This window comes from Aythya marila, assembly GCF_965140915.1.
Source record: "Aythya marila genome assembly, chromosome: 5".
NCBI lineage: Eukaryota > Metazoa > Chordata > Aves > Anseriformes > Anatidae > Aythya > Aythya marila.
Genome location: NC_139046.1, coordinates 14,512,525 through 14,537,339, shown reverse-complemented (window position 1 = coordinate 14,537,339; position 24,815 = coordinate 14,512,525). Strand labels below are relative to the sequence as shown.

At 36.3% G+C, this 24,815-nt stretch overlaps 2 protein-coding genes across 5 annotated transcripts in view; one reads left to right on the top strand and one right to left on the bottom strand.

Moving 5' to 3' along the window:
• The window catches only part of ATG2B (autophagy related 2B), a 44,397-nt gene extending 24,723 nt beyond the window's left edge, over window positions 1–19,674 (bottom strand). For 2 of the 3 annotated variants that reach the window (XM_082762308.1, XM_082762309.1), the window contains exons 1-11: window positions 7,862–8,040; window positions 7,077–7,231; window positions 6,164–6,275; window positions 5,744–6,005; window positions 4,656–4,806; window positions 4,021–4,113; window positions 3,660–3,848; window positions 3,195–3,468; window positions 2,337–2,439; window positions 1,108–1,300; window positions 838–980 (exon numbers count right to left, since the gene is read on the bottom strand). In XM_082762308.1, the coding sequence (XP_082618434.1) occupies window positions 838–980; window positions 1,108–1,300; window positions 2,337–2,439; window positions 3,195–3,468; window positions 3,660–3,848; window positions 4,021–4,113; window positions 4,656–4,806; window positions 5,744–6,005; window positions 6,164–6,275; window positions 7,077–7,231; window positions 7,862–7,994 (1,808 nt within the window). In that variant the 5' untranslated portion in view covers window positions 7,995–8,040. Of the gene's footprint in view, window positions 1–837; window positions 981–1,107; window positions 1,301–2,336; window positions 2,440–3,194; window positions 3,469–3,659; window positions 3,849–4,020; window positions 4,114–4,655; window positions 4,807–5,743; window positions 6,006–6,163; window positions 6,276–7,076; window positions 7,232–7,861; window positions 8,041–8,915; window positions 9,017–10,942; window positions 11,123–11,604; window positions 11,768–12,653; window positions 12,757–13,702; window positions 13,856–15,649; window positions 15,813–19,371 lie in introns of those variants that run through there. The other variant, XM_082762310.1, reaches the window with a different exon arrangement.
• A 291-nt stretch (window positions 19,675–19,965) lies between these two features.
• On the top strand, window positions 19,966–23,723 carry GSKIP (GSK3B interacting protein). 2 transcript variants are annotated; one of them, XM_082762311.1, is made up of 3 exons: window positions 19,966–20,090; window positions 20,936–21,194; window positions 21,830–23,723. In XM_082762311.1, the coding sequence occupies exons 2-3, from the start codon at window positions 20,937–20,939 to the stop codon at window positions 21,986–21,988; spliced, it is 417 nt and encodes a 138-aa protein (XP_082618437.1). In that variant the 5' UTR covers window positions 19,966–20,090; window position 20,936; the 3' UTR covers window positions 21,989–23,723. The 2 variants fall into 2 exon arrangements, with proteins under 2 accessions (XP_082618437.1, XP_082618438.1); XM_082762312.1 differs by lacking the exon at window positions 19,966–20,090 and adding an exon at window positions 20,162–20,837.
• Window positions 23,724–24,815: the final 1,092 nt, after the last annotated feature.

The following is a 24,815-nucleotide window of genomic DNA, read 5'->3' as shown; positions in this document are numbered from 1 at the left end:
AAGAGGAAAAAGTTAAAGAGAACAAAAAGGAGTAACATATTCAAGAATAAAAACAATAAATAAGAAAATGTTTTCCCTCCATAATCATAGCATGCATTTATCAAAATCTAGCATTTGACAGTGACACCAAGGCCTCTATTAATAAAATGCATCTTGGATAAATAGGTTGAGGGGTAAGGAGGGGCAAATACCATTTTGACCACATCAATTTTTAAGCAAAGTTGCAAGAAACATTAGTTAATTTTAAGCAACTCTGTATCTAAAGATCTGTGACATTCAGTACAGAAGTACAGTAACAGAACCTGTACACTCAATAACCTGAACATTCAACAAAAGTTTCAGCTTTTCCACTTTGGAAGTAAAATAACAGCTATTCTAAACTAAAACAGATCAGTATGTCTCTTCATGTAGCTAATATGTAGCATAATGCTTACATGCTTATTTTTTTAATTGATTAAATCTAGTTGTTTTGTTTTTCTGCAGATTAGGAACAACTAACAGAAACACAGACTGGGATTCACTATTTCAGAAAGATTAGAGCAAAACTAGAAACTGTGAACAAAGATCTAAAAACATTTTTCACCAAAATCACGGGACTTAATTATGTTCACAAAATCTGCCAAATACTTTTTCAGCAGCTGACTGCTATGGCACTGATCAGGTATATGATAGTGTCCTTAATACTTGGAAGAGTATTTACAGAGCACTTTATATTCTTAGAAAACCACACAAATAAATACCCACTATAGCCATTTGTTCAATTGCTTTCACGAACAATAAACACAGAACTAAAAGTACAAGTAACAATAACTAAGCAAAAACAATTATCACACTTGCCTGTTGTAAAGTTTTTCGTAAAAGCTTTTGTTAGGTAACGTTAAGTGAATGTTTGGTAACATGAGTTCCAGTACATAATGAGAATTGTTAATTGTTTTATCTTGAAACTCTGTCATTTCAACTATATCTCCTGGCATCACCATCTGAAAGAAAAAAAAAAAAAAAACAGAGTCAGAAAAGGCATACAAAGTAGGAGATTGATTTTGATTTTTTAATTTTTTTTTTTTTAATCTACTGTAAGAACAACGCAGTAACAATATTTTATAGTACCTCTTCATTTTCAAACATGACCCTACGAGAAGAAAAAGGAGAAGGCTCTGGTCTTCTAATATCACAGACATCCTTCAAAGAATGAGGCCCTCCTTCTTCTTCCTCTTGAAAATTACCATCTCCTTCTTCCTCCTCAGCTGCTATCCTTTCCAGAATGGAGTGCACAGCCAGAGGGTTTATTTTCAATACAATCCTGATATTGGAGAAGTTATGCAAAACAAGCCATTAGAGATGCTCAGAATTTTTATATTGGTACCACAGTCATGTGTCCTACTCTACTAGCTAGCCAGTAAATACACATGGACTAAGCAGGTCAAAGATCAAAGATCTTTTATTAGACAGGAACATCTGTTAGGGGGAGTGATTCTATTGAGAAAGATCACCAAACTTAGAGGCACAAGGTAATATAAAAAAAGAACCATTGCACCAAAAGGTTCAGGTCTGCTATTCTCAACTCTACCAAGTGACCATTAGATGACCAAAGAAAAAAGTTAACGCTCTCCTAAAATAATGCTTATACTATTAGACCACCAGCAGCTGTTAAAAAAAAAAAAAAAAAGCTCTGCATGCTCTTTGCACACTGTATGTACACTGTTATAAAAAAAAATTACTTGTACACAAGAAAACCATAGTGAAAATAATTCCATACTAAAATAATGTCCAAAAAGACACTGATTTTTGTGACAAAAATGTATGTGGCAAATTCTAAAACAACCTCTTTCAACAGCTTATTACTTGTCACAGCTGTTAGGTGATTCTGTTTGGTAACTGTAAGGTATTGAATTGCCCTACATGTGATATAGGCTGCAGTAATACAGTCATAATGCAAGTCTCTTTATTGTTCTTACAACTTTGTACCATCTTATTAGTATTTTAAGACAAAATGCAACTGAAATCTTTTTGTTGGTTGTCTGTATTCAGTCTTCACTGTAAAAGTAGGAGAAAATGTAAACCGATAAATAAGAATGGATAAAGTTTCAAGTCTCCAATCATCCACATTTCACTGAAATTTACTCAAATCTACCCAGAAACTTTTCTACTTTAAAATCAACTTGATTATAAATGCAGAAGTTTTAGAAGCTCTTTGGTTCTTTTCAAGAGTTATATGTTCTTACTTTGCAATTAATTTTAAAGCATTTGCCACATAGATGGTCTGCATTAAAATTCAAAAAACAACAGTTCTTCAAAAATCCAACCAACCCACACAGAAAAATAAAACATTATTTTACCGAGGCCAGTCGAAGTTATCTGATGATGTCATATCTCCATCTACACCACCAGACACTTGAAAAAATTTTATTGGTGGTTGTGCTTTATCTTCTTCAAATGAACCTGAAGAGAAAAAAATTACAAAAAAAAAAAAAAAAAAAAAAAAAAAAGAAATTAACACACGAATAACAACTGCTAACTTTAGGTTGCTCACTCCTCAGGTTGGGGTCGAACAAGGCGCCTTTGAAACCAAAATGCTTTCACATTATCTTCTAGCTATCAGAAGTTTGAAAAACAGATGCTTCTAATGTATAGGTACCTGTATTTACATAGCATCACTAGATTTATGACAGCCCCTTAGAAGTTGCAAGGAATGACAAATCAGCAGAGAAGGCTGTAAATATAAAACAGTCTCAAGGACTTACTACTTTCAAAGATATTAGAGGCATAAAAGTACTACAGTTTTCTCAATGGCAATTATTTAGGACATAATCAATCACTTTGTTTCCAGACTAGAATTGAGATTCCTCACTCATTTTGGGACAGAGATCCCAAAGATGTCCTAAAATGAAACAAATTGGTATGACAATATGACTGAAAATAACAGAAATAGTAGCTCAGGTCTCAAAAACAAGAAAGCAAACACTACACACACATCCATTACTCTCATCTCCCAACAGTATTACTTTGACTTATGCAGATATTTAGTACAGAACACAAGACTGCCACAGAGATATCTGCTTCAAAATGCAGATGGAAAGGCATTCCTTCAAGAGGAAAAAAAGTCATGATTAATCCATAAAAAACTACCTTTGTCTCAACTGCATAATTTCTGGGAAAATATATAAAAAAAGAATACTTAAACGTAATATTCTTACCAGTTAGCTCTTTAAATGTAAGTTCTAATTTAACTTGTTCTGGAGTTGATCCTCCTATAAACTCAGTTTTAAATTCCATATCTGCAAATTCAAGATGAAGAATCTCCTTCTGAAGTGATTTCTTAAACCATGGTCCTCTTTCCTGATCTGACCGCAGGTCAGGTATTGGGAAGCGAACAGACAGATTTAATGCGGGGGCAGTGACTTGAACCGAAACTCTACAGTTTGCAGGAGTATGTGAATCATCCAGAAAAACTTCAGTAAATGCTTTATGCTAAAACAAAGTAAACAGAAAAAGTAAAAGAACTTACCACTGACTTCAGGTTTGTTATCAAGCATACAATCACTAAAATGAGATAGCCACTGTTCTTTATCAGAAGTTAAAAACAAAAATAAACAAAAAATAGACTATCCTGTCTTCCTGCTGAAAAAAAAAAAAAAAAAAAAAAAAAAAAATCAACTTACCAGGTTTATGTGCTTGTTGTAAGAAGTGTACATGTGAGATGCCATCATCTCCACTGTAGTTAGTTTTTGTGGTTGAAGTAAAGAATTTAATCTATCTACAATACTAATATCCAGCTCACAAAACACCGGACTTAACTTTATTTGTAACTCTGCTTTCTGTGGAATAGAACTGAGTCTCCCTTGACTACCCTGAAAAGAAAGAGAAAAAGCACTAAAATCCTTAAAAACGACATACTGAAACAAATTATAATAGCTGAGAGTTGAGGACTCTCAGTTGCACAAGGTACCTTTCTGTTAAAATGAACAGAATTAGACAAATGCTATTATGCAGAAACTTGGTGTTTGTAATCTCCCTCCTTACCTGAGGTCCTCTGTTATCTGAATGCTTATAATGAAGCTGAAGACAAGGCAGAGCATGAGAATCTTTTTCTTCTTCAGAATGAAACGTCAGCAGCTTTAGAATAAAAGAGTCAAAAATAATTAGTGGATAAGGAGGCCATAGGAAAATATATTTATGACATTTTACCTAGAACAGATAGCATGCAATCCTGGATTCAAGTCAGTGAACAGAGCCCTGGTCCATCCACTTACTCAATCCATTTGTTCAGTTACTTCTAATGATGCCCCTCATCATTAAAGAGCAACAAGCATCACCTAAAGAAGCCTTCCTATTGCGTAACTCCACAGGTTAGTTTTTGAAACAAAATCTTACTCTAATTCCCAAATTACATTAAGACTATTTTAAAGAGAGGTAAACTACCGAAATGTGGCTACTGAATACTGTTTTTGTCAGGAATGACAGCAGTCTGGTTTACCATTTGAGCTTACAATTAAAATATGAGATGCGTCTTAAAACCATAGCATTTATAAAACTTATAACTTAATAATTGTAACTAAGTTAAAATCTAACATTTTAAATCATACATTCCAAATTTCTTCTGGGGGTACTCCCTGCCTTTTTTTTTTTTTTTTTTTTTTTAAATAAAAAAAGCATACCTCTGTATAGTGAGGCTGAATGGAATGAGAGTCAGTAGAGAAAAGGCATTCCAGTAACTCCATATCCCCAATGGATAAATCAGTACTGAAACTTCGAGAAGCAGACCTTTGTCTCTGTTCATATGACACTTTGATGCCAGTACCTATAAATCTGAATTATGAAAATTATGAATTACAGAAAGTAGCATGAAATAATAAAATTATGAAAAGTCAATCTTTAAACATATAAATGTTAAAAAAAAAAAAGGATCACTACAAGCCTTTTAAAAAAATTGTTAAAACTGACAATTTTTTCTTTAAAAAGACGTTTCTCATTGTAGCTTTAGCAACAAAGATAAAGGATTTCACTTGTCATATGTGCAACAATGGTCAGTGTGGAGAAATTAATGAAGACCACTTCAGACATCTAACTTAAGGTATAATTCACATAAAGATGGGAATCCTTATATAAACAAGGAAAAAGTCAGGTGCCTAAGGAAGTCTAGCTTATATGCACAAGGTAAGAAAACACGTTTACACCCTTAAACATTCTGTATCACACACTGTACTGGGACAGTAAAAACTTCCAGGAAAAAAATTACTACCTGACTAACTGTAGGGTTTTTGTTAACTTTTTTTTTTTTTTTCCACATTTCTTATCCCTACTAATACTATACTATTTAGCATTAAGTAAAAACCGAAGAAACAGAAATCCAAACAGAAATATCCAAACAGAAATTTCCAAACAGAAATCCCTCTATTGCAGTAAAGACGGTATTAAAAATACATCTGTTTCTAAAGAAATATTTTACTTAATGATCCTGATTCTGTAGCTTTCTTCAGTAAACTTTACCTAGATTAACTGATCAATCATAGAAAGGTGCTAGGTTTACTTTAGTGTTTATATTTTTGCTTCTTTTTTTATATTAAAAATACACCTTGGACAACAGGTGTCAAAATACAAGGCTATTTCGAAGTTAACAAACAAGTCCAATGCAATTCAATTAAGTGGCATTTCCAATGGAAATAAACTTCTTTATTTTATTCAAGTTTACTTAAGAGATAAATATATTTACTTAAATTAGATTTATTAACAAGCAAAGTTATACCTAAGGTGATCATGAGAACAAGCTTCTGCAAACACTTCTCGGAAAGACAGAAAATCTTCTGTTGCAAATTTAGCTGGCTCAATCTTTTCTATTCGGGCAAAGAAATCCCGAGCCATTGGTGTCAATGGGTTATGGTTCAGTGAACTTTCAGGTGGGGGTAAAGGGTCAATATGAAGTACAGACACTGAGAAAGTTCCCACTGCCAGTCTAAAAAGAAGCTCAGGTCTGGATTCATCCACAGAAACAGATCTGGATGGAATAGCTGAAATACAAAAGTTTGTCGATATAATTTTTCAGCAATAAAACATTCATAACATCATCTTTCTTTTGATTTTCATTTCTTTTTACCAAGTTGCTCCATTAACAATTTCTTTCCAGAACTATCTGGAGAGTAGAATGTAAGACAGCATTTTTACTCACATGTCCTTCTTAAGGAAGTCTGGTGAACCACATTGGCTGTAAGCGAAGAACCCCTTGGAGGTTGTAGCTCTTGTCTGTTACGGTCAAGAAAGTCACCCCAAGTTGGTTGAAGCTAAAACAAAAATATGCTACATCGTAAGTTTGCTAAATAGATGTTTGTATACTTATTTATTAGATAACATATAAACAGTAAGGCAAAGGAACATGGAGACATGCATAAACAATCAACAGCATGCTATTTCATGGCATTTTAACACTCAACTGCATGATGTAGATATGCTTTAGGCTACGTTTTTTAATTCTATAGTAGTCTTTATCCACGCATTTATAAAGCTGGATAAAGCTGCTCTCTCAATGAACATCTATTATCTTGTTTCTCTGTAAAAAGCATACATTGTCCATAGCTTTAATTAAGTAAAACGCTAGGCACCTAATATCTCCATCTTCCCCAAATCTGTTAACAGCGTAGCTTTTGTTCTCTAGGAAATGAGTATAATGATTTTGTATTTTCATTGTCATTGCCAGCATAGTCCATGTTAAAACAAGACTCAGATATCAAATAGACAGTTGTGAAAAATCAAAGGGTCTTTCACAGATGACCATTGTTAATTTCTGAGGAATTTCAAAACAAGTACTTTCCATTTCCTGTCCTGGTAGCCAAACAAAAAAAACAACTTTCCAATACAGCTTCCATAGCTGACAAGGAATACTATCAGCTCTAAATAACTTCATGCCTCAAGACAGCTCTTAAACAATTTCAGGTCTATACACAGACAGAAGGATGCAAAATTGCGGTAACAGGAAGTGTTGACTAGTAACAGTTCTTGATATTGCAAAGAATATTTATCCAACCGTTTCACAGAAAAAATGTTGATTTCAAAGAGATTTTAAATGCAGTTAATACTATACATACCACTGTAGTGCTCAGCGGAGATCCTGCTGGTGTCGTTGTGTATGTACTAGTTAAAGACAAGTCTAGGTCCATAGTAGGAGGGTCTCCAAGAGGTGGAAGAGAGGAAAGGCTGTGAGACATGTCCATGTCAGCCATCGAGAAAAAAACTTCTTCTTCTAGTAAGAAACAAGGATAATAAAGAGTTACTTTCTGAAGTAAAAAACTAACTTTATTTTTAATGGGAATGTATTTCTAAGTTCAGAAATCCAATGGCAAGGCAAAATAACCAGCTAAATATATTGTTCACAGAAGCTCCAGCTTCTCCTGACACTAAAACAAGTAGTACATACAGACAGAAATTAAAAAAAAAAAATGCAAGAAAAATAAAATGTTAACCGTTCTGTTTTTACATTCAAATTGGCATAGTTTCTATAATTTCACACCTTTTTACAAATCAAAGTTTTCATTTTCATATTCTTACTGTTTTTTAATATTTAAACAAATAAAAATATTAGTGCAATGCAACTATTACTTTTCTCAACCATATTTTGAAAAGATACTACAGTTCACATGTATTTACAATGTTGCAAAATAACATATAGATTACTGAACACTTTTAAAGAAACACTGAATGAAATCCAGCCTAATACTGTGAGTTCATTTTTAGCAGTACAATTAGTAGCACTGAATAGTAGTATGTCAAAGTTCTTTTGATACTAAAATTACTAAGATTAAAAGATCAACACTCAATGTATGTAATTTTCACAACAGGTTATTTGCTACACTGCATCATCTTTTATACTTGCCACGACTAGAAGGAGTTCTGGCAGTCTCTGTCTCATAGAAGCTTTGTTCAGATGAGGCTCCTGCAGATAAAGACTCTTTTCTTAAATAACGTTTCAACTCCATCTGGATTCGATACTCATCTTCCTGCTTCATCGGTCGGTTCTTCCTATCTTTATTTGACAATTCTATCCTGCTTAGGCTCTCTAAATTAAGAAGACACAAAACTCACTGTTACTTCCTCACCAGTATCCCAAAGAAAATTAAAATCTGAATCTGAAAATTAACCAATTGTCATTGTTGTGTAGATTTATATGCATGTCTATCTGTAGATGCACACTCATCTGTTGTGTATCAGATGTATATATACACATTGGTTTGGGGATTTTATGCTTCCAAGATGGATTATTCTCTCTTTAGCATTACTTTCAAGTCTGAAGTAACTGTTTTAAGATCATATATGCAGATATGTTCACATATGGTATCACTGTATATTTCTGGGTCAGCTTTAGAGACTAATGGACACAATCCCTTGAAGATTTTACTATTAAGGAATTATTAAAATTTCAGGTTTGAAGATGATACAAATCAGAAACTATTTGTAATGTTTTTCCAGTTATCCAAAACCAATTAACAAGTCTAGTACAACAAAAATGCCAGCATCGTTAGAAGAGTATCAAGCATCTACCCAGTATTAAGTGTTTTCCGTGCCTGTCTCTAAAGCATAGGACACAGAACAAACTGGAACGCTTCAACCTAAACCCTCTGGTCAAACAGAAGCTGTAAGAACCAGAAATGTTCTGGCCTCCTGACTTTCTCCAACTTCCATTTCCCAATCTCTAGTCTTTAAAAATATATATATAAAAATAAAAAAATAATTACCTGCATTTTCATTACCAACAATCTGCAACTGAATAAAAATCGCATTATAGTAATACGCAGAGCATTTTGCTAAAAACGGATGAAAATTATTAATCTACCACCACAAACATTTTTTCCACTGAAGAAACTTGTTTATCTTACAAATTTTCATTCCCGTCAACCTAAATACACATTTAACATTTACGGAACGCTCACTTGCCTGGTCCTGCAATAGCTGCTACCATGTCCAACAGAAGATGCACCTGCCTTGGTGACATAAACAGATGTACAGAGTCTATCTGTCCATCTACATCCAACTGCAAAAAAAAAAGGACAAAAATTAATGAACACAATTTTTCTTGCGAAGTCTTGACTCAAATATTTTGATGATACATTTTGATGCTGTGAAGAATACAGCCATCCCAGCAACACTTTCGTCGTCCAACAGCTAGAACTTTAACAGTGTATTGCTTCTGATCTGTAGCTTGGCAAGATGAACAGACCTGTCTCACTGTTTAGTTGATTAAATTAAATACAGAATCACCTAGCAGGAAAATTCAAGAATACCATTTACATGCTAGTAGTTTTGCTTCTTTAATAATTTTAGAAGCAACCAGAAGTATACATTTAGTTTTTATGTACTAATTACAAAATACTGAAATCAGCTCCTTCTGAAGTAGATCTTGAAAACTGCAAAGGTTCTCTCTAGAATTTCTCTTCAGTGTACAGATTAACAGATTTAAATACTTTATTCCAAAAGAGCAGGATGATTTTAAAAGTCTAATTGTTTTAACATGGTATACCACAGAGTAAGCCACGTATCTTGTGAGAACAGCTCAAGCTAAATTTACATTAAGAACTGCTATAGATTTATTTTTCAGTTCTAGAATCCTATATTCATTATATTGGGTGTAGGTGGCAAAGCGTTGGTAGCAGGGTGTGCTGTAGGAATGGCCTCTGTGAGAAGAGGTCACGGGCTGTCCTGTGCTGGGCAGGGCTGGTTATAGCCAGCCCTGCACCAGACTCTCCTCAGGACACAGCTGAGCTCATCAGCGAAGCAGGTTTTCACCCCTGCAACAACATATTTAAGAAACAGCAAAATGCTATGTAGGCTGCAAGGAAAAAAAACAGCTGTGAGAAACAATCCTGCAACACCGAAGGTCAGAGAAGAAGGACAGGGAGAAGGTGCTCCAGACACTGGAGCCAAGATGCCTTTGCAGCCCATGGAAGAAAACTCTAGTAGAACAGAATTTCCCTGCAATGGTTAATAGATTATTTTAAAATTGGAGACAAGGGGCATCTATTTATACAAATTTACTCATCTATTCACACCTTTAAAGAAAAGAAAAAAGAAAAAAAAAAAAAAAACTTTATGTTCAACTGCTTTGTTTCCTGTATTTTTAGGTCAAAGTCAAAATATTATTTTAACTACTAGCATTTAAATATAGCATTATTATGTTATTGCTATAAATTTTAACATAAAATCTCAAAAGTAGAAACATTCACATGTTTTACAGTGCTGCAACCTAAGTAAGAATTTAAGGACTACTTGTAATTCTAGAGGTAATTATATCCTTTTACAGTGTTTTTAATCAGCCATTTCAACATTCCATGCATACATAGGCAAAGTTAGTCATAGTGCTACAAGAAAAAGGATAAATGAATAGCAGCAGGAGTTTCATGAAAACAAAACAATTTCCTCAGGACTCAATGCCATACATAAATTCATTCCATCTCCAAGATACAAGAACCCTCCTTTAAGAGATTTCAATGCATTTCTTGTACTTCCAAATGTAATTTTAATTAACTGTCCTCCTGCAGTTCCTTCTACTGTTTGCTTTGCACAGAAATAGCAGGAGAATATCTAAGTAGTTAACGTGTTTACTTAAGAAAAAACAAGAGACCCACAAACCCACACTTATTTATAAGTTTAAAAACTGTATAATTGTTAGGGGATTTTTTTTTTTTTTTAACAGATAACATAAATATTTTTTTTCTTTTTTTTTTTATATTTATATTTTCCTTTTCTTTTTTCCTGTATTTTATGATATGTCCTGGGAAAATATCAGATATCCATTGTAAAGATGTTTTATTAGACATACACATTGGCTGCATTCAATACCAATCTAAAACAAAACCTAAGCTGATTCTTTTGAATGGTGAAAATCTCACCATTTTTATGTACAGTTAAAAAAAAGTCCTACATAACCAATAATTTTAAAGACCAGGAAAGCTTGACTAACCTTAGCTCCAGGAAGTACTTCATTTTGCTTTAATGTTAGGCTCAGCTCCATTCTACCAATCAGCTTACTGATCTGTACAGGGTCAGAAGGAGTAATTTCTGGCAAGTTTCTTGTTAATTGCGGATGTGGCTCATAAGTGATTTTTGGGTTCCAGCTAGGTGAAAGCTTTGGCTCAGTTGCCTTAAAATGTTACAGAGATAGGAATTAGAATATATGGCATTTCTTATCAAGAGATGTAAACATGCACTTCAGATAAGCTTATCACACAAATGATAATTTCACACAAATATAAATTTGATAGTGGTATTAAAAAAACACTTATTAATAACCATGAAGAAACAAGGCACATGAAAATCTGAAACATTAGGCCATCACAAAAAAATGGAGCAAATTTCCACAGAATAGCAAGTTATAGAGGACTTCCACACATTAAACTTGCAAACCGATTCCAGTACAATACATTCTGAATTTTACTCAGTAATAAAGTCTCTATTTCCTTCCCCCTTGTCAAAAATCAACAGAAGTGTTTATGAACGTTAGCAAATACAGATGCAAGTAAAAGTTCAATTTCTATATCCTTTAGAATGAATCTAATACATCAGTGTAACAATATATTCTATGCTTCATCACTTTACATTCTTACATAATGCATTTTATTTTACCAGCTGTGTAGCTGAACACACTGGGGAGGACTTTGTTGATGCGGGAAACTCATCCCAGAAGAAAGAGACACCTGAGAGCTGAAGTAACTTGTGAGCAAAAGCTGTGGGCTGATGTACATTAATTCCAGAGCACTCATCAGCAGTTTCATCACAGTACATAGTTCTGGGAGACAAAAGCAAGGAAATAAAGATGGTAGGAGCATGCAAATTTTTACCTTTATTGTGCCATTTAGCCTCTAAGTTTGTACATGCTCTCTCCCTCTTCAGACTATTTACAATGCCGTAGACTGTCCTGAAAGGAGAAACCACCACTCTCTGGGAATGGGTGGAAACCTTCAACTTCCTACAGGACAATTGCAACATGCTTCTAGTGTAAATATATCCTGGTGTATTACCCTTGTACTTATGTCTAATCTGACTGTAAAATGAAGGAGTCTGCCCATCACTGTTTCCACTCGGACATATGTAACTCTTGCTTCAGAATCCTGTTTTTTGGAAAATATATCATCTAATATTTTTATGTTGTCTACAAGCACTATTTGAAAGTAATATTCAGTGTCAGTATTAAATTTGAATATTGAGAAAATGTATTCCAGTCCCATAAATTTTTGGTGCAAGTCTCCACATAAGAGAATCTGCAGTGGAAAAATACATCTGACTTTCCATAAATAAGATGTATCAAATATCAAAACAGCATGCTATTTATCCCTTTTGAGTAAGAGGTGGCCTGATTTGCCAGTAATATCAAATGACTTTGGAGCTTCTGAGAGACAATTTTCATTAATTGTGGAAGCGGTCGTTACCTTGTCTTTCGAAAAGTCTAGATCTCTTCTAATTTGATGATTAAATATTGTGCAGTTATAGTTCAGTGGAGAAACTGCTCCCTGGCTCCATAAAAGAGGTAGTCTTAACGGGGCTACTCGAGATCTAGTGTCTAACTGTATATAAATATGCGTTTATGTGCACATGGTAAAATACTTTGTACAAGATGCAGCAAAAAAGTCTTGAAAAAAATATAACTACAGATAGATTTTTCTAAAAGTCTTTACCTTTCAATTCGAATTTCAAGTGCAGTTCCACTTTTAGAGTTTTCTGGCACATGTTCAACTCGCAAAACAGTATCTAAAAAGGTAACTTTCACTCTTCGTAGAACTTAAATGAGAAAATTAAAAGACAGCAAGCACTTAAGTCACTTTACTCAGTAACAACTTTTATAAACCAAATGAAAGGCCATTTTCAATTGGCAAAGTTCTCAATATTTATTTCAGTGAAAACAAATTGCCATTAAGTTTAATAAAGTAACAAGATGTCAAGTGATGATATGAAGTACTACTAAATGTCTAATATGTACAACCACACCATGAAATGGACTGTAATGGACTTGAGCAAACAGCAACTCAAACCAAGTTGTTCTATGGCTCAACGTGGATGACCCTTAAAACATCTGCTGCATTGCACACCATGTCTCAACTCCTAAACATTGCTATAAGGCACCATGGGTCTTTATCTGTATACTTCTATTTCTAGATCTGATTTTAAATGTTTCCCTTAGCTCAGACATTCCAGCACAAGGCTCTCTATTCCATCACGTGGTCATAAACACTTATTTTCTTCCACTTCAACAACAGCAAGCATAGTTTCTAAAGTATATCTAGCAACATGGTGTGATCCTTGACATACACATCCTAACAAATCAGCTTTGTGTAAAACGAGTTGAAAAAACATTCTGATTTTCTTCAAAAGCATCAACACTTAGAACAGTAAGTTTGCATGATGTACTAAAACTGGTACCTCCGCAAGTAAGGCACCTCACCAATCATTCACGCACAGATTTACCTCAGTTTGTTCTGGTGTAAACAATGGCCAATTTGGCCCCGAAGAAGGGCTCATTCTATCGACTGAAGTATGCATACACACATTTTTAAGCATATTCCCCACACACACACCTTGAATACAGGAGCTATTGTCCTGTCAGCCTGTTTACAAGTATAAAGTGAAGATTTGCGAGGAAAGTTAGGGCAAACGAGATGCCATTTTGCAGAACTGACATACAACAAAAACTGCGATGTTCACTCAGACCTCAATAATGAATTCATACCTGTTTCAATAGTTTCTGCAAATTTCTCAAGTCCTTCAAAAGGTTGGGATCCTTCTCCTTGTTCATCTGTCAATTTTTGGCTAAGACACTCTTTTGCAAGCTGCATACTACTGGTCATAAAACTTGACCAATACATAGGTTCAGACCCCGATGCTGTAAAGTAAGAGAAGTCTTAATAAATTTGTCTGTGAACATTTTGAAACAATGAAGACAAAATGAAATAAGTAATACACTTTGGACAACAATAAAATAGTTTCAACAACTTGGTAAGAAGTCATACCTAAAAACAAATTTAGTCATGATCTGTCTTTATGAGATACACTATTTTTAAATTACTTTAATCTGTTTAAACTGCACTGGTGAGATTCTGGTATTTGAAAGGATGAAAGCACTGTTCAAATTAACCAATCTTCAGCATTGCTTTAAGTAAATAATTTCACTCTAAAGTTTAATACACTGGTATGATTTTGCAGGCATAATCAGCAAAATGAAATAAGAGAAATAACTTTGTTTTTAAGAATTATTTTTGGGTTTCCTACTCCATTTGAAACACACCCTGGATGATGGAAGACTTAACAAGGTTTAAAATGTTATCTTAGCATGTTAATTTAAACATGTTTAAATGTCTAATGCAGACCTGACCTAGTAACTATAAAATAATAAAACAGCATTCCAAGAGCACAGCATGTGTTAAACTGAACCATTTTTTTAGCAGATAGATTAACTTAATTGAAACTCTATCAGCTAACACCAAGCCTTTTGTGAGCAAACACTATAAATCTAGATTAGAAAAGGTAATAAACTTCAAACATAACACTCCAGTACAGGAAACAAACAGTACAACAAGCACAAATGCAAACATATTAAATGGACAAAATATTCCAGCTTAGCAATCAAATAAAACCAGCACTGTTGATCAAATAGAAATAAATGAATGAAAGTGAACAAATAAACCTTTCTCCTTATACTACCATTCTTTCAAAGAAATAATCTTAACTGGGAAAGTAAGACTGCTCAAAATTTAGTTCCAGTCAAACAAACAAGAATGAAATGGAGAAAATGTGTTACTTAAAGTAACCTGTGAAAGATGGAGAATAGATTTATGCATTTTTCCATTTATGAAAAGAAATATAGAATAATCAAGGAAAAAATATTGGAAGAAAATATTTTTTTTCCATCTTCTTTACACTATAAAAAGGAAAACAAATTAAAATCCTTCAAACATTCATGCTTTAATTTCCACAAATTAAAAATGCACAGGGATGTCCCACACATGCTATAATAGTAAGTGTTAACAGATTTTCTGGGAGTTTCAGAGTCACTAAAAATTTATCACCAGAATAATCAAAACTAGATCATCTAGATTTGTATGAATGTAGACAAACCAGAAGAGCTCAAACAATGCTCTCAGAATTATAACCAAAGCTAATAAGTATTTACAGTAATTATTTCAGACTGTGATAGCAATTAAAATGTATCTGTTATCCAAATATACACACTACATGCAGATTCTGCTATGAAGTTGCTGAAGAAAGCCAGTACCTCACTGAACCCCCTCCTCATAGTCTCACACTGTTGTGTTCTTCTCCTGCCACGTAACAGCCAAGGTCCACATCTACTAATGCTGACTAACAGCACTTGGCACACAATAACCAAAAAAACTAGCTAACAGAAACTCCCTACCGTGCTGCACTGTTTCATTTCAAATATGCCTGAAGCTGTTTGGAAGAAAAGATACATCAGTATTATAAACATTGTAAGTTATTTAATACAACAAACAATTAGGAAACACTTGACAGTTTCTTTACAACATTCCCTATTGTTAATGTATGTAAATTAAAATAACACTTTAAATAATGCTAAGAACTGACTAAAGCAGGTGCAGCCTTTTTCCCTCTGAAAAACTGTGAAGTCTCCTTTTCAAAAATGAAAAAATAACAAGCCTACCAAGCCTTGGTCTTGGCCTGAAGACCATCTCTAATCCTTTTACTTCCAACGCACAGTTATCCTGTAGCAACGATCCCCATGGAACAGATAAAGAAATTGACTGGATAAAACCATCTGTGACTTCCAGAGGTGCATCTGCAGACTCCAGGATCTCATTAAGACACTAGGAGAGAATCAAGAAAAAAAAAAATCAGCATAATAACAACAATAATGCATATATATGCGTGTGTATGTAAGAAAACGTTGATCTATTAGAAAAGGAATTAGAGAAACAATAAACCAGCTGTTTCCAAGTATTTTGATTCCATCATAATTTGTTTCCATTCACTACTGAGCTTTCAACATAATACAGTTTTATCTGTGGCTAGCTATGTAACCTGTATTTTTACACCATATCAACAACTTCTGCTATCCTACTGTTATAAATACCACAATACTGATACAGGTTCATCTGTTCTTTTTCTACCAATACTGGAAGACCAATTTCTAGCAATATTAAGACTAAAAACACAGTAAGTACCTGGTTTCTGTGGCAAGCCTATTTCACAAGACAAATTTTAATGTAACACTCATTTGACCCTTCCCTGCAACAATGGAACAACACAACCAAGTAATCATCTCTTGCTTCATACCATACTTGCCATTTCTAAATTAGATTTTATTGTGTTCAAAGTCATGTTCAGCACTAATTTAAAATTACAAAAATTGAAACTCAGTTGACAATCCAATATTCAACAGAAACTGTTTCATTAATTGAGTCCTTTATAATGACATTATAAACAAAACTCCAGTCAATCAAGTTCCCATAAGTATCACAAAGAGTGAAATTGATGACAGAAATGGAAGTCAGCTCTGAAGCAGTAATTAAGGATTTTGAAGTTTTCTGTAATCCTCAGAAAGGTCGTTTTGCACCATAGTGATTTCATTACAACTATACAGTCCAAAAAAGCCCTTTTTCAAACCAAACACATTTTCCCCATCTATACAAAGAAGGCAGCCCCCTGTTTGCACTAATTCAAATGTTCAGTAATTCCAATTTTCACTAAATAAGAACTATCTAGGCTGCTCTAATAAAATAAACACAATCTCTCACATCAAACTTGGTGAGTGTAACTTTCTGCTGTACCCAAGACACTACTGAAGACTGCAGCTGTAGTATTACGAAATAGCATTCTACAGACAAACGTGTGGTTTCAACCTTCCTATCTTGAACACAAACTTTGATTTTACCTCAAAAAAGTATAAATTCAATATGTTAAAAAGATAAGGAATTAAAAGATGCTTTCAGTTTTTATTTATTTTTAAAATGCTGTTCTATCATCTCTATAGGATGATTTAAAATTAAACTGAACAAAAACTTCGGAAAATTAGTTTTTTTTCATTCATAAGTCTCCAGTTGTAACTGTCACTTTGTGTTAACTTGTTCTATACTCTCAGTAAATTTGCTTTTAGAATTTTGTCTACTTGTATGCTTTTCTAGTTCCTGTTCCAAAGTCCACTCAAGCAGTAGAAAAAGACACCAACTTAAAAACAGAACTTGAAACAGTTCTGTCAGGAAAGTTTTTAATAATCAAATAATGAAGATTCAAAGACATTAAAATGTTATTTTGAATTAAATGTAATATTTATAGATGTGGCAGTAGCATAAGATAAAGCAAGAAGTAATTATTTGGTATGAAAAAAGAATCAGTGTTATTTTCAAATCAGGTTAAATTACTTGAACCTTTACAAATTAATTTGCTATAAAAGGAAGTAAGCTAGTTATTAAAATGAATTTTGAATAAATCTGACCTCAAAACTTTTTGCTAGCAAGATACACTACAACAAAAATTATTAAATACATTCCTTATTACTTTGAAATAGAAATTTACTATCTAAAAGACAAGAAAAATCAGGCATTTTTATACCTGTTGTGCCTAGAAAGCACTACTTAGAGCATTCTAAGCAAGATTTTAAAACTGAAGCACAGTCTTCGCATCAGGACTTTTTCCCATGTTTGACTGAAAGTATGCAGCTGGAATCACAGCAATACTACCTGCTAAAATACTATTCAGTATGCACTAACATTCAACCACAAATAACGTGGGATACATTCTGATTTTTCTCAACAGTCCAGGCAGCAAGGGTGTTACGGCAATAGCCCCAGGTATTTCTATCTGTAGAAATTGTAAACACATGTACATCTTACTGCATATTAAGATGAACAAATGTATCCACAAAAATGGATGAGATAATATGCAAAACTACAGTCATCCTGGTGATTCGCTGAGAACAAGCTTACAACAACTAGAGGAAAAAAAGGGGCTGTAGTACTTCCGTGACATCTGTTTTGCAATCTGTCATACACGAGAGTCACGTGCAGAGAACCTCAAACATGTCATTCATTGTTTACAAGTCAGAAAGAAAAATGTTGATCTACAAATGCGAAAGATAACCTAAGCCTTAGTGTACAGACACTTAATCACTCTGTATCCATAATTAAGTATTCATTTACTATTGTCTATAACTGCCTCTATTTCAAAATACTTGTATTTCAAATAATGTCACTTTGACTAGTGAGGACTGCCGTGACACCCACTAGAGGGCATAATAACTCAAAGCCTAACAGCCTTACTGCCAGCCACAGAAAACAAGATGTGGGCAACACTGAAAAGGAAGAAAACAACAACTCCCAACACTAAAACCCTGGTAATTTTGAGCATTTCTACAAATGTCTGTCCCCTGCCACTTTCCAACATACTTGTACATAAACAACAGGAAAATCATTATCTGAAAATATCATTCACAAGCATTTTAAAATGAACCCAGAGCACAGTATTGTAAAAACGTGTTTTGTCAGTAGCTTGTAAAGCATTAAGCCTGCATAGTTAATCATCCATGCTACCTTTAAAGTCAGTGACTGACCCACAGAAGCACTTAAAGCTCCTCATGACACTCATTTGACTGGCAGGTGGAATGCAGTGCCATTGGTAATTAACCCAAGAAACTTTACAAAACACTACATGGACACAGACTTCTGAATAACTACAGTAGGGTACAAGTGTTTGTATGTGTACAGACACATACATACGTATATATAAATATCTACAGAACAGGGCTGAAAAAAACTTCTGTTGGTTCAAAGCAACGCAGCCCACCTGCTAACTCAGCTAAAAGCAGCTTCCCATTTCTTGTCAACACATACTGTCATCATTTCCAAGCCTAGGCTGTGGAGATCCCTAAGAACAGTCCCTGAAGTCCAGCACAACACTGCCAGAAAGAACTAAGGGCCTCCCTGCTGAAGACAAAGCAGAGATAGAACAGGGATCACTATGTGTTTTTATCGTCTCGAGCAGTAGTCAGTAAACAGGATTCTCAGGAACTACAGCAACAATTTCCAATGGTCTGGGCAGCACTGGCTCCTTCTCCCTGAGAAGTCAGCAACTCCTGCCTTCTTTCACTTAAACTGCAAACACCTCTTTTCTCATCCATAATCAAAACCAAACAACAAAACCAAGCCATAGCCAGAAAAATATATCCGTAATAAATGCCCAGATTATTTTTTTTTCAAGTGTTCGCACATCAGAGGAGAGCTCCCTGGATGAGACGCTAATTATGGCTCTAACTTTTTACATAAGGAGGCCGGGTACTGAAAACGAAGTGGGTGGCAGCCGGGGGCAGGCGATCAGCTGGTCCCTCAGCCGCAGCAGGAGCCGAGGGGGCGAAGCGCCGGCATCTCTTACCCACTTATCCAGGGGGACCTGCGTCAGGGAGCCGGTGCCCTGGTAGAGATCCAGGCTGAGCTGCTCCAGACTGAGCTTCTCCTGCAAGAAGTGGCCCAGGTACCTCTGCAGCAGGTACCTGCAGGCCCTCTTCTTGATGGACTCCGAGAAAGGCCACGGCATGGCGGCGGCGCGCTGGGGGCCGGGCAGCGGGACGGGGCGGCCGGATACAGAGAAGGGGGCGAGCGGCAGCCGCCGGGCCCGGCCTCGCCCCTCAGCGCTGGCTCCCGCCGGGGCTCCCCGCGGCCAGGCACGGCCGGAGGGGCGGCACCGCCTGCCCTCAGGCAGGTAGCTCCATCCTCACGCCGCCGCCGCCATCTTCTCGGCGCCCCGCGAGCGGCGCAGGGGGGGGACGGCGGCGCCGCGGGGTGCGGCGAGGGAAAGGGCTGGGGGGGCGCCCCCTGTCAGCTCTCCGCTGCCGTGCCGAGCCGGGCCGTGCCGGGCCGATGCGGGCTGTTTGTTTGTCGCCTTCCTTCCCGCTTCGCCCCCCCCCCCGCTCCGCCGAGCGCTGTGCCCGGCCCCCTGACGTCCGCGAGGAAATGGCGTCCCCGGCGGAGGAGGCGGGGGCGGAAGCGGCCGAGGGAGGCGGTGGAGCCGGGGCCGGGGCCGGCTCTGGCTCTGCGGGGAGCGGCCCCGGGGCGAGCGGGGCGAGCGCTCTTCGGTGCCGGGCACCCGCGCCGGTAGGTGGGTGGGTGGGTGGGTGGGCTGCCTGCCGGGAGGCGGCTGCCCGCTCCTCTCCGTGCGACGCGAACCTGCCCTGAGCGGCCCTCCCTCGGAGCCGCCGGGCTTCGGGGGCTGCCTAAGCCTGGGCTGGGTCCGCGTGCGGGCGCCGGGTGGGTTTGTGAGGCAGCGACGGAGGTGGTGGGGTGCTGCGAGGGGTTTGTTCCTGCTGGGGCTGCGCTGCAGGGCTCGGGCAGGTTCCCCGGGGTGTGGGGTAGCGCCGGGGCCGGCTCTTTGTGGTAGCAGGCCGGCTGTGTGTGTCGTACTGGCTTTTACTGCGTAAAAAACAAGGGAATGGCGGTTTAGTGCAGCAAAACAAAAACCTTGTTCTTAATCTGTCCTCATAACCTTTGATAACCCATTTAGTTCACAGACGCTTGGAAATCTGTATTAAATTCATCAATAACAGTGATGAATTATTCACTAATAGACTACGTTCACCAATTTTCAGCAGCTGTTAATTGCAGTTTTTGCTGGCATCACTTGGCTTTCTTAGTGCATTCTGGATCAGCGAAGTGCAGAGCTAGCTGCTGCTGAATCATAACAGAGCCTTACACAACTCACTGCCAACTGCCTGTCTGTGAAGCAGCAGCTCCTGTGGTAGCTCCTGGGTGCTGGCAGGAACAAAACAGCAAGGTTTGGAGTTCTCTGGGCTGTCTTGAGTTGCCAAATTCACTGAGTCTCCTCTTTTACTTTTTCGGACAGTGGTAAATATGCCTGCTTAAGATACTCCTTTAGTTTTGTGTTATTAATGTCATACATTGAGTGTAGCGGTATAATCTAAAATGCATGTTTCCATATGCAGAATGGAGACTGACTGCAATCCTATGGAGTCTCCCAGTAATACAGGATTTGAAGAGGATTCTGATTATACAGACTTTGAAGGAACAGATGTGAAAGATATGAGACTAGAAGCCGAAGCTGTTGTGAATGATGTTCTTTTTGCTGTCAGCAACATGTTTGTCTCAAAAACACTTCCATGTGCAGAGGATGTGGCGTATATCAATGTGGAAACCAGGGAAAGGAACAGGTACTGCCTGGAGCTCACTGAAGCAGGACTCAGGGTAAACTAATTTGTTTATAATTTCTTATGCCTCTTTGTTTTGAGTAATGATCTTGTTCAAAACGTGCCTAGAGAGATACTTCAGTGGCACCAAAATAACACACACATTTATCTTGTACTTTTATGAAAACCTGTTTTACATGTTTCCCTAGAAAGGGGAACTTCAGTTACTTCAAACAAAGCGAGAAGATAACTTGATGGAAAAACAGGCATTTTTGTATAGACATCTACAAAATGATGAAGACTGAATTAGCCAATGGACATATTTATTATAGGCATAACACTCTGGGTTTCTCAGGTACCCAGATAAATCATTAACACAATATGTATACAACTCCATTTTGTACCATTTATAGTGTTTGTGAGAATCTTACATAGATGTAAGACTTCTTTTCAAAAGTGACAGTGACAGTTTTTACTAATATTTTGAGTTTTGGAACAAAGTATTTGAAACAGCCTAAATACTGTATTACCGGTAAGCCCCGCAGTAGAAAGCACAGACTGCAATTTAAATCAAGTATCTTGTTTGCATATTACTGTACAGCCTGACTGGAAAACTTAAACTTTGTGGTATCTATTTCCCATTGCAAAGTGATCCTAATCACAAAAAATTAACCAATGATTTCTTTGTTACAGATAGTAGCTTATGATTTTGATCAGACTGATGACAGTTTGCAGACACCGTACCACGAAACTGTCTACTCCTTATTGGACTCTCTCAGCCCTGCATATCGAGAGGTGTTTGGAAATGCATTACTACAAAGACTAGAAGCTTTGAAGAAAGATCAGTCATGATTTACCCTGAAGTGAAGAAGATCTAATACTAGAAGGAATTCTTAGTGTGAGGCACTGCAATCTTTCATACAAACACAGCCACAAACATCTTAAGCTCAATTTCTTGCATTAACATCTGCTATATACTAGTACTGATCTATAGCATTTTGCTTCAGAGAATTTGTGCATATCACAGTGCTATTGATAAACTGTAAAACTACTAAACTTATTTTTTCTTTTTGCTGAAGGTGAGCAAATAACTTGCTTCTCACAACATTTAAAAAAATTTGTTCTCTTCAAAATGTTACTATCCAAAACGCTTGAAAATACGTAGAGACTGAATATTACAGAGGCAAGTAGTAATCTCTTTTTGGCGTATGCTTACTGATCATTGTCATATATGCTTTTTAAAATAGAAGTTAACTGTCTAATTAACATCTAGTCATTGCAATTGATTGGGTAGAACAGGCAATTATTTTCAGTTTAAAACAGATCTTTTTTGCATAGAATAGAATTTCAGCTTGATTTGCTGTGCATAAATCTGAAAATTCTAAGCTTCAGTAGCAAGAAAGATGACTTTTGAACAGTTGAGTGTTGATTATATAATAACAGCACCTGAGTTAAAAGGAAAGCTCGGTATTGTTTGATCTGTCTGTGTCTGTGTCAACTAACACACTCCAAAGAGTGAATGAGATGTACTGCTACTATATGAATGTATTGTCTGAATTGCAAATGAGCTAAGCACAGAAGTAAATTCAGATGTAACAGGCTACATTCCCTAAAGACGGTGTTATATATGATATATATGTATGTATGCTATATTGTAACTGGTTGGAAGGTTTGAAAGACATTTTAGCCTGTTTACTGTTCTGAATGTCTGTTTACATGATGTACAGGATATACCCAAGAGTATTTTTGCTTCAGCCTTTACTTTCTATAATACAGTACTTTGGTACTCCTGTTTTTCAACTTTTCTCCCTCGATTGTACAGCATCCTCTCCTAATGAATGAGTAAGCACTGTAATGTTACTTGCATTGTATTGGTTTGAAACCAAAGGTTGTATGAAATTTGCTAAGGCTAATACAAGCTGGAAGGTGTAACTTGTATTTTCTACTTTAAAAATGATATAAATCTCTTTATAAATCTATTGTATTGCTGTAACTTTTCAAGTACGTATTGAATGGTAGACTTTTTTTAAAAAGATACTGTTGGCTAGAAATACTAGAACTTCTAATCTAGCATTTTGTGACTGTCATACTTTTTGTATTCTTGTATTACTCAGTATTTGTGCATCTTAATTTATTCTGCCATGTTTAGGTGCTAAGTATATGCAGTAGCTTTCTTGGAGTCACACTTAACAAATACATCAGTTCCAGTGATTTCAGTAGACCTATATTGGCTTACACCTGCTGAAGAATAATCTAATTAGAGAGGCCGCATAGAGCTTTTATAGTAGCTTTGGGGTAGTGATGTTATAACTATGACTGATGAGACAACTGCAGTCAGTGCTTCTGTTTTCTAGAGCTTGATTTCTTTATCTTGTTAGGTTGACACTTGGGATGTTAATCCTTTGCTCCAGGGTATGAATCTATGCTCTAAAAATTGTTCATAGGCTCTCTTTTGCACACAGGTCTGTGGCACGTGGTTAGTCCTCTGTGAGGAGAATGTACTTTACCGAATTTATATTTGAATATTTTCCCTTGCAATTAATTTACTTGTTCTATTTAAACGAGTAAAGCATTAAACAAATGCAAACACCAATGTGTTGTAGCTTTCTTGGGAGGGGAGAGGGGATGTGAACAACCAAAGTTATTCTTTCCTTAAACACTTGTTAACAATCTAATATTTAAGAACTATTTCCAAAATACCTCTGGCTTCAAACTTGTATCCACTGAACCTGTCATGCAAAGATATGGTAGGTGACTGTAGAGGGACTTGGAAAGGAGGCATGACAAATACAAGTGGAAAAAAATGACAAAGATAATGTTACATTGCCAAGAACTTTTTCATAGACATATTTAAAATGCTTTGTCATTTCAAGTGCTTATTATAAACCTAAGCTGAGAAATACTTCTAAAACATATGGTTTGTAGGTGTTACCAGAATAAATTTATATTATTTCTTGTACTGAACTATTAACTTCAAAAGGGGAGAACTATGTTATTCCACAATTTCTTATTCTGGGTTTATGAGTAACGCGCTCTCTGGTCCTTATACTTAAAATTGTTGCTTGAAGGGAGCTTATTTGAAGCATTCACAGTGAACAATTTTAATAGGTCTCCTTAGACCAGTTCATTGTAATTTTTTGAAACTGAATAAATGCTGCTCGGCCTAGTACACCTTTCCAGAACATTTAAGATTATGCGTTATCATTGGAAGAACGATCATTGAAAGGTAGTGTTGGTTGCTAACAAATTACCAGCGATTAATTACCTAAAAAGCCTCAAAGGCTGCTTACTATCCAAAGGATGTCTAATACTATAGCTTTAACATAGCTTTAAAACTTTTTTTTTTTTTTTTCTTACAGAAATGCTAGATTTTGTCTTCATCAGTGTCAAGAAGTTGTGAATAAACTCCCTCCTTTATTGACCGCAGGTTTTCATGTTTGTTGTAGGATAGATTGAATTAGGTATGAAAAAAAGTATATGTACATACTAAGTGCCTGATTATATTTGTGATAGTCCTTGAGTTCCTCAGCAGAGCTCTGAAAAGCAACTCCCCAGATGAAATGTTTGCGTGAGGACTGCTGTGGGTACGGCCTCTGGAGATGGCCATGTTGAACTCTGTGAGGAAGTGGCCTTACAGAGCTGCTCATTACTCGTTGCTCCCTGCACGTTACTGCCTTGC

Excerpts from the sequence above, each read along its gene's own strand:
- GSKIP (XM_082762311.1), top strand. The coding sequence starts at position 20,937 with ATGGAGACTGACTGCAATCCTATGGAGTCTCCCAGTAATACAGGATTT. Across the intron at positions 21,195-21,829 it reads TCACTGAAGCAGGACTCAGG|ATAGTAGCTTATGATTTTGA; the intron begins GTAAACTAATTT and ends TCTTTGTTACAG.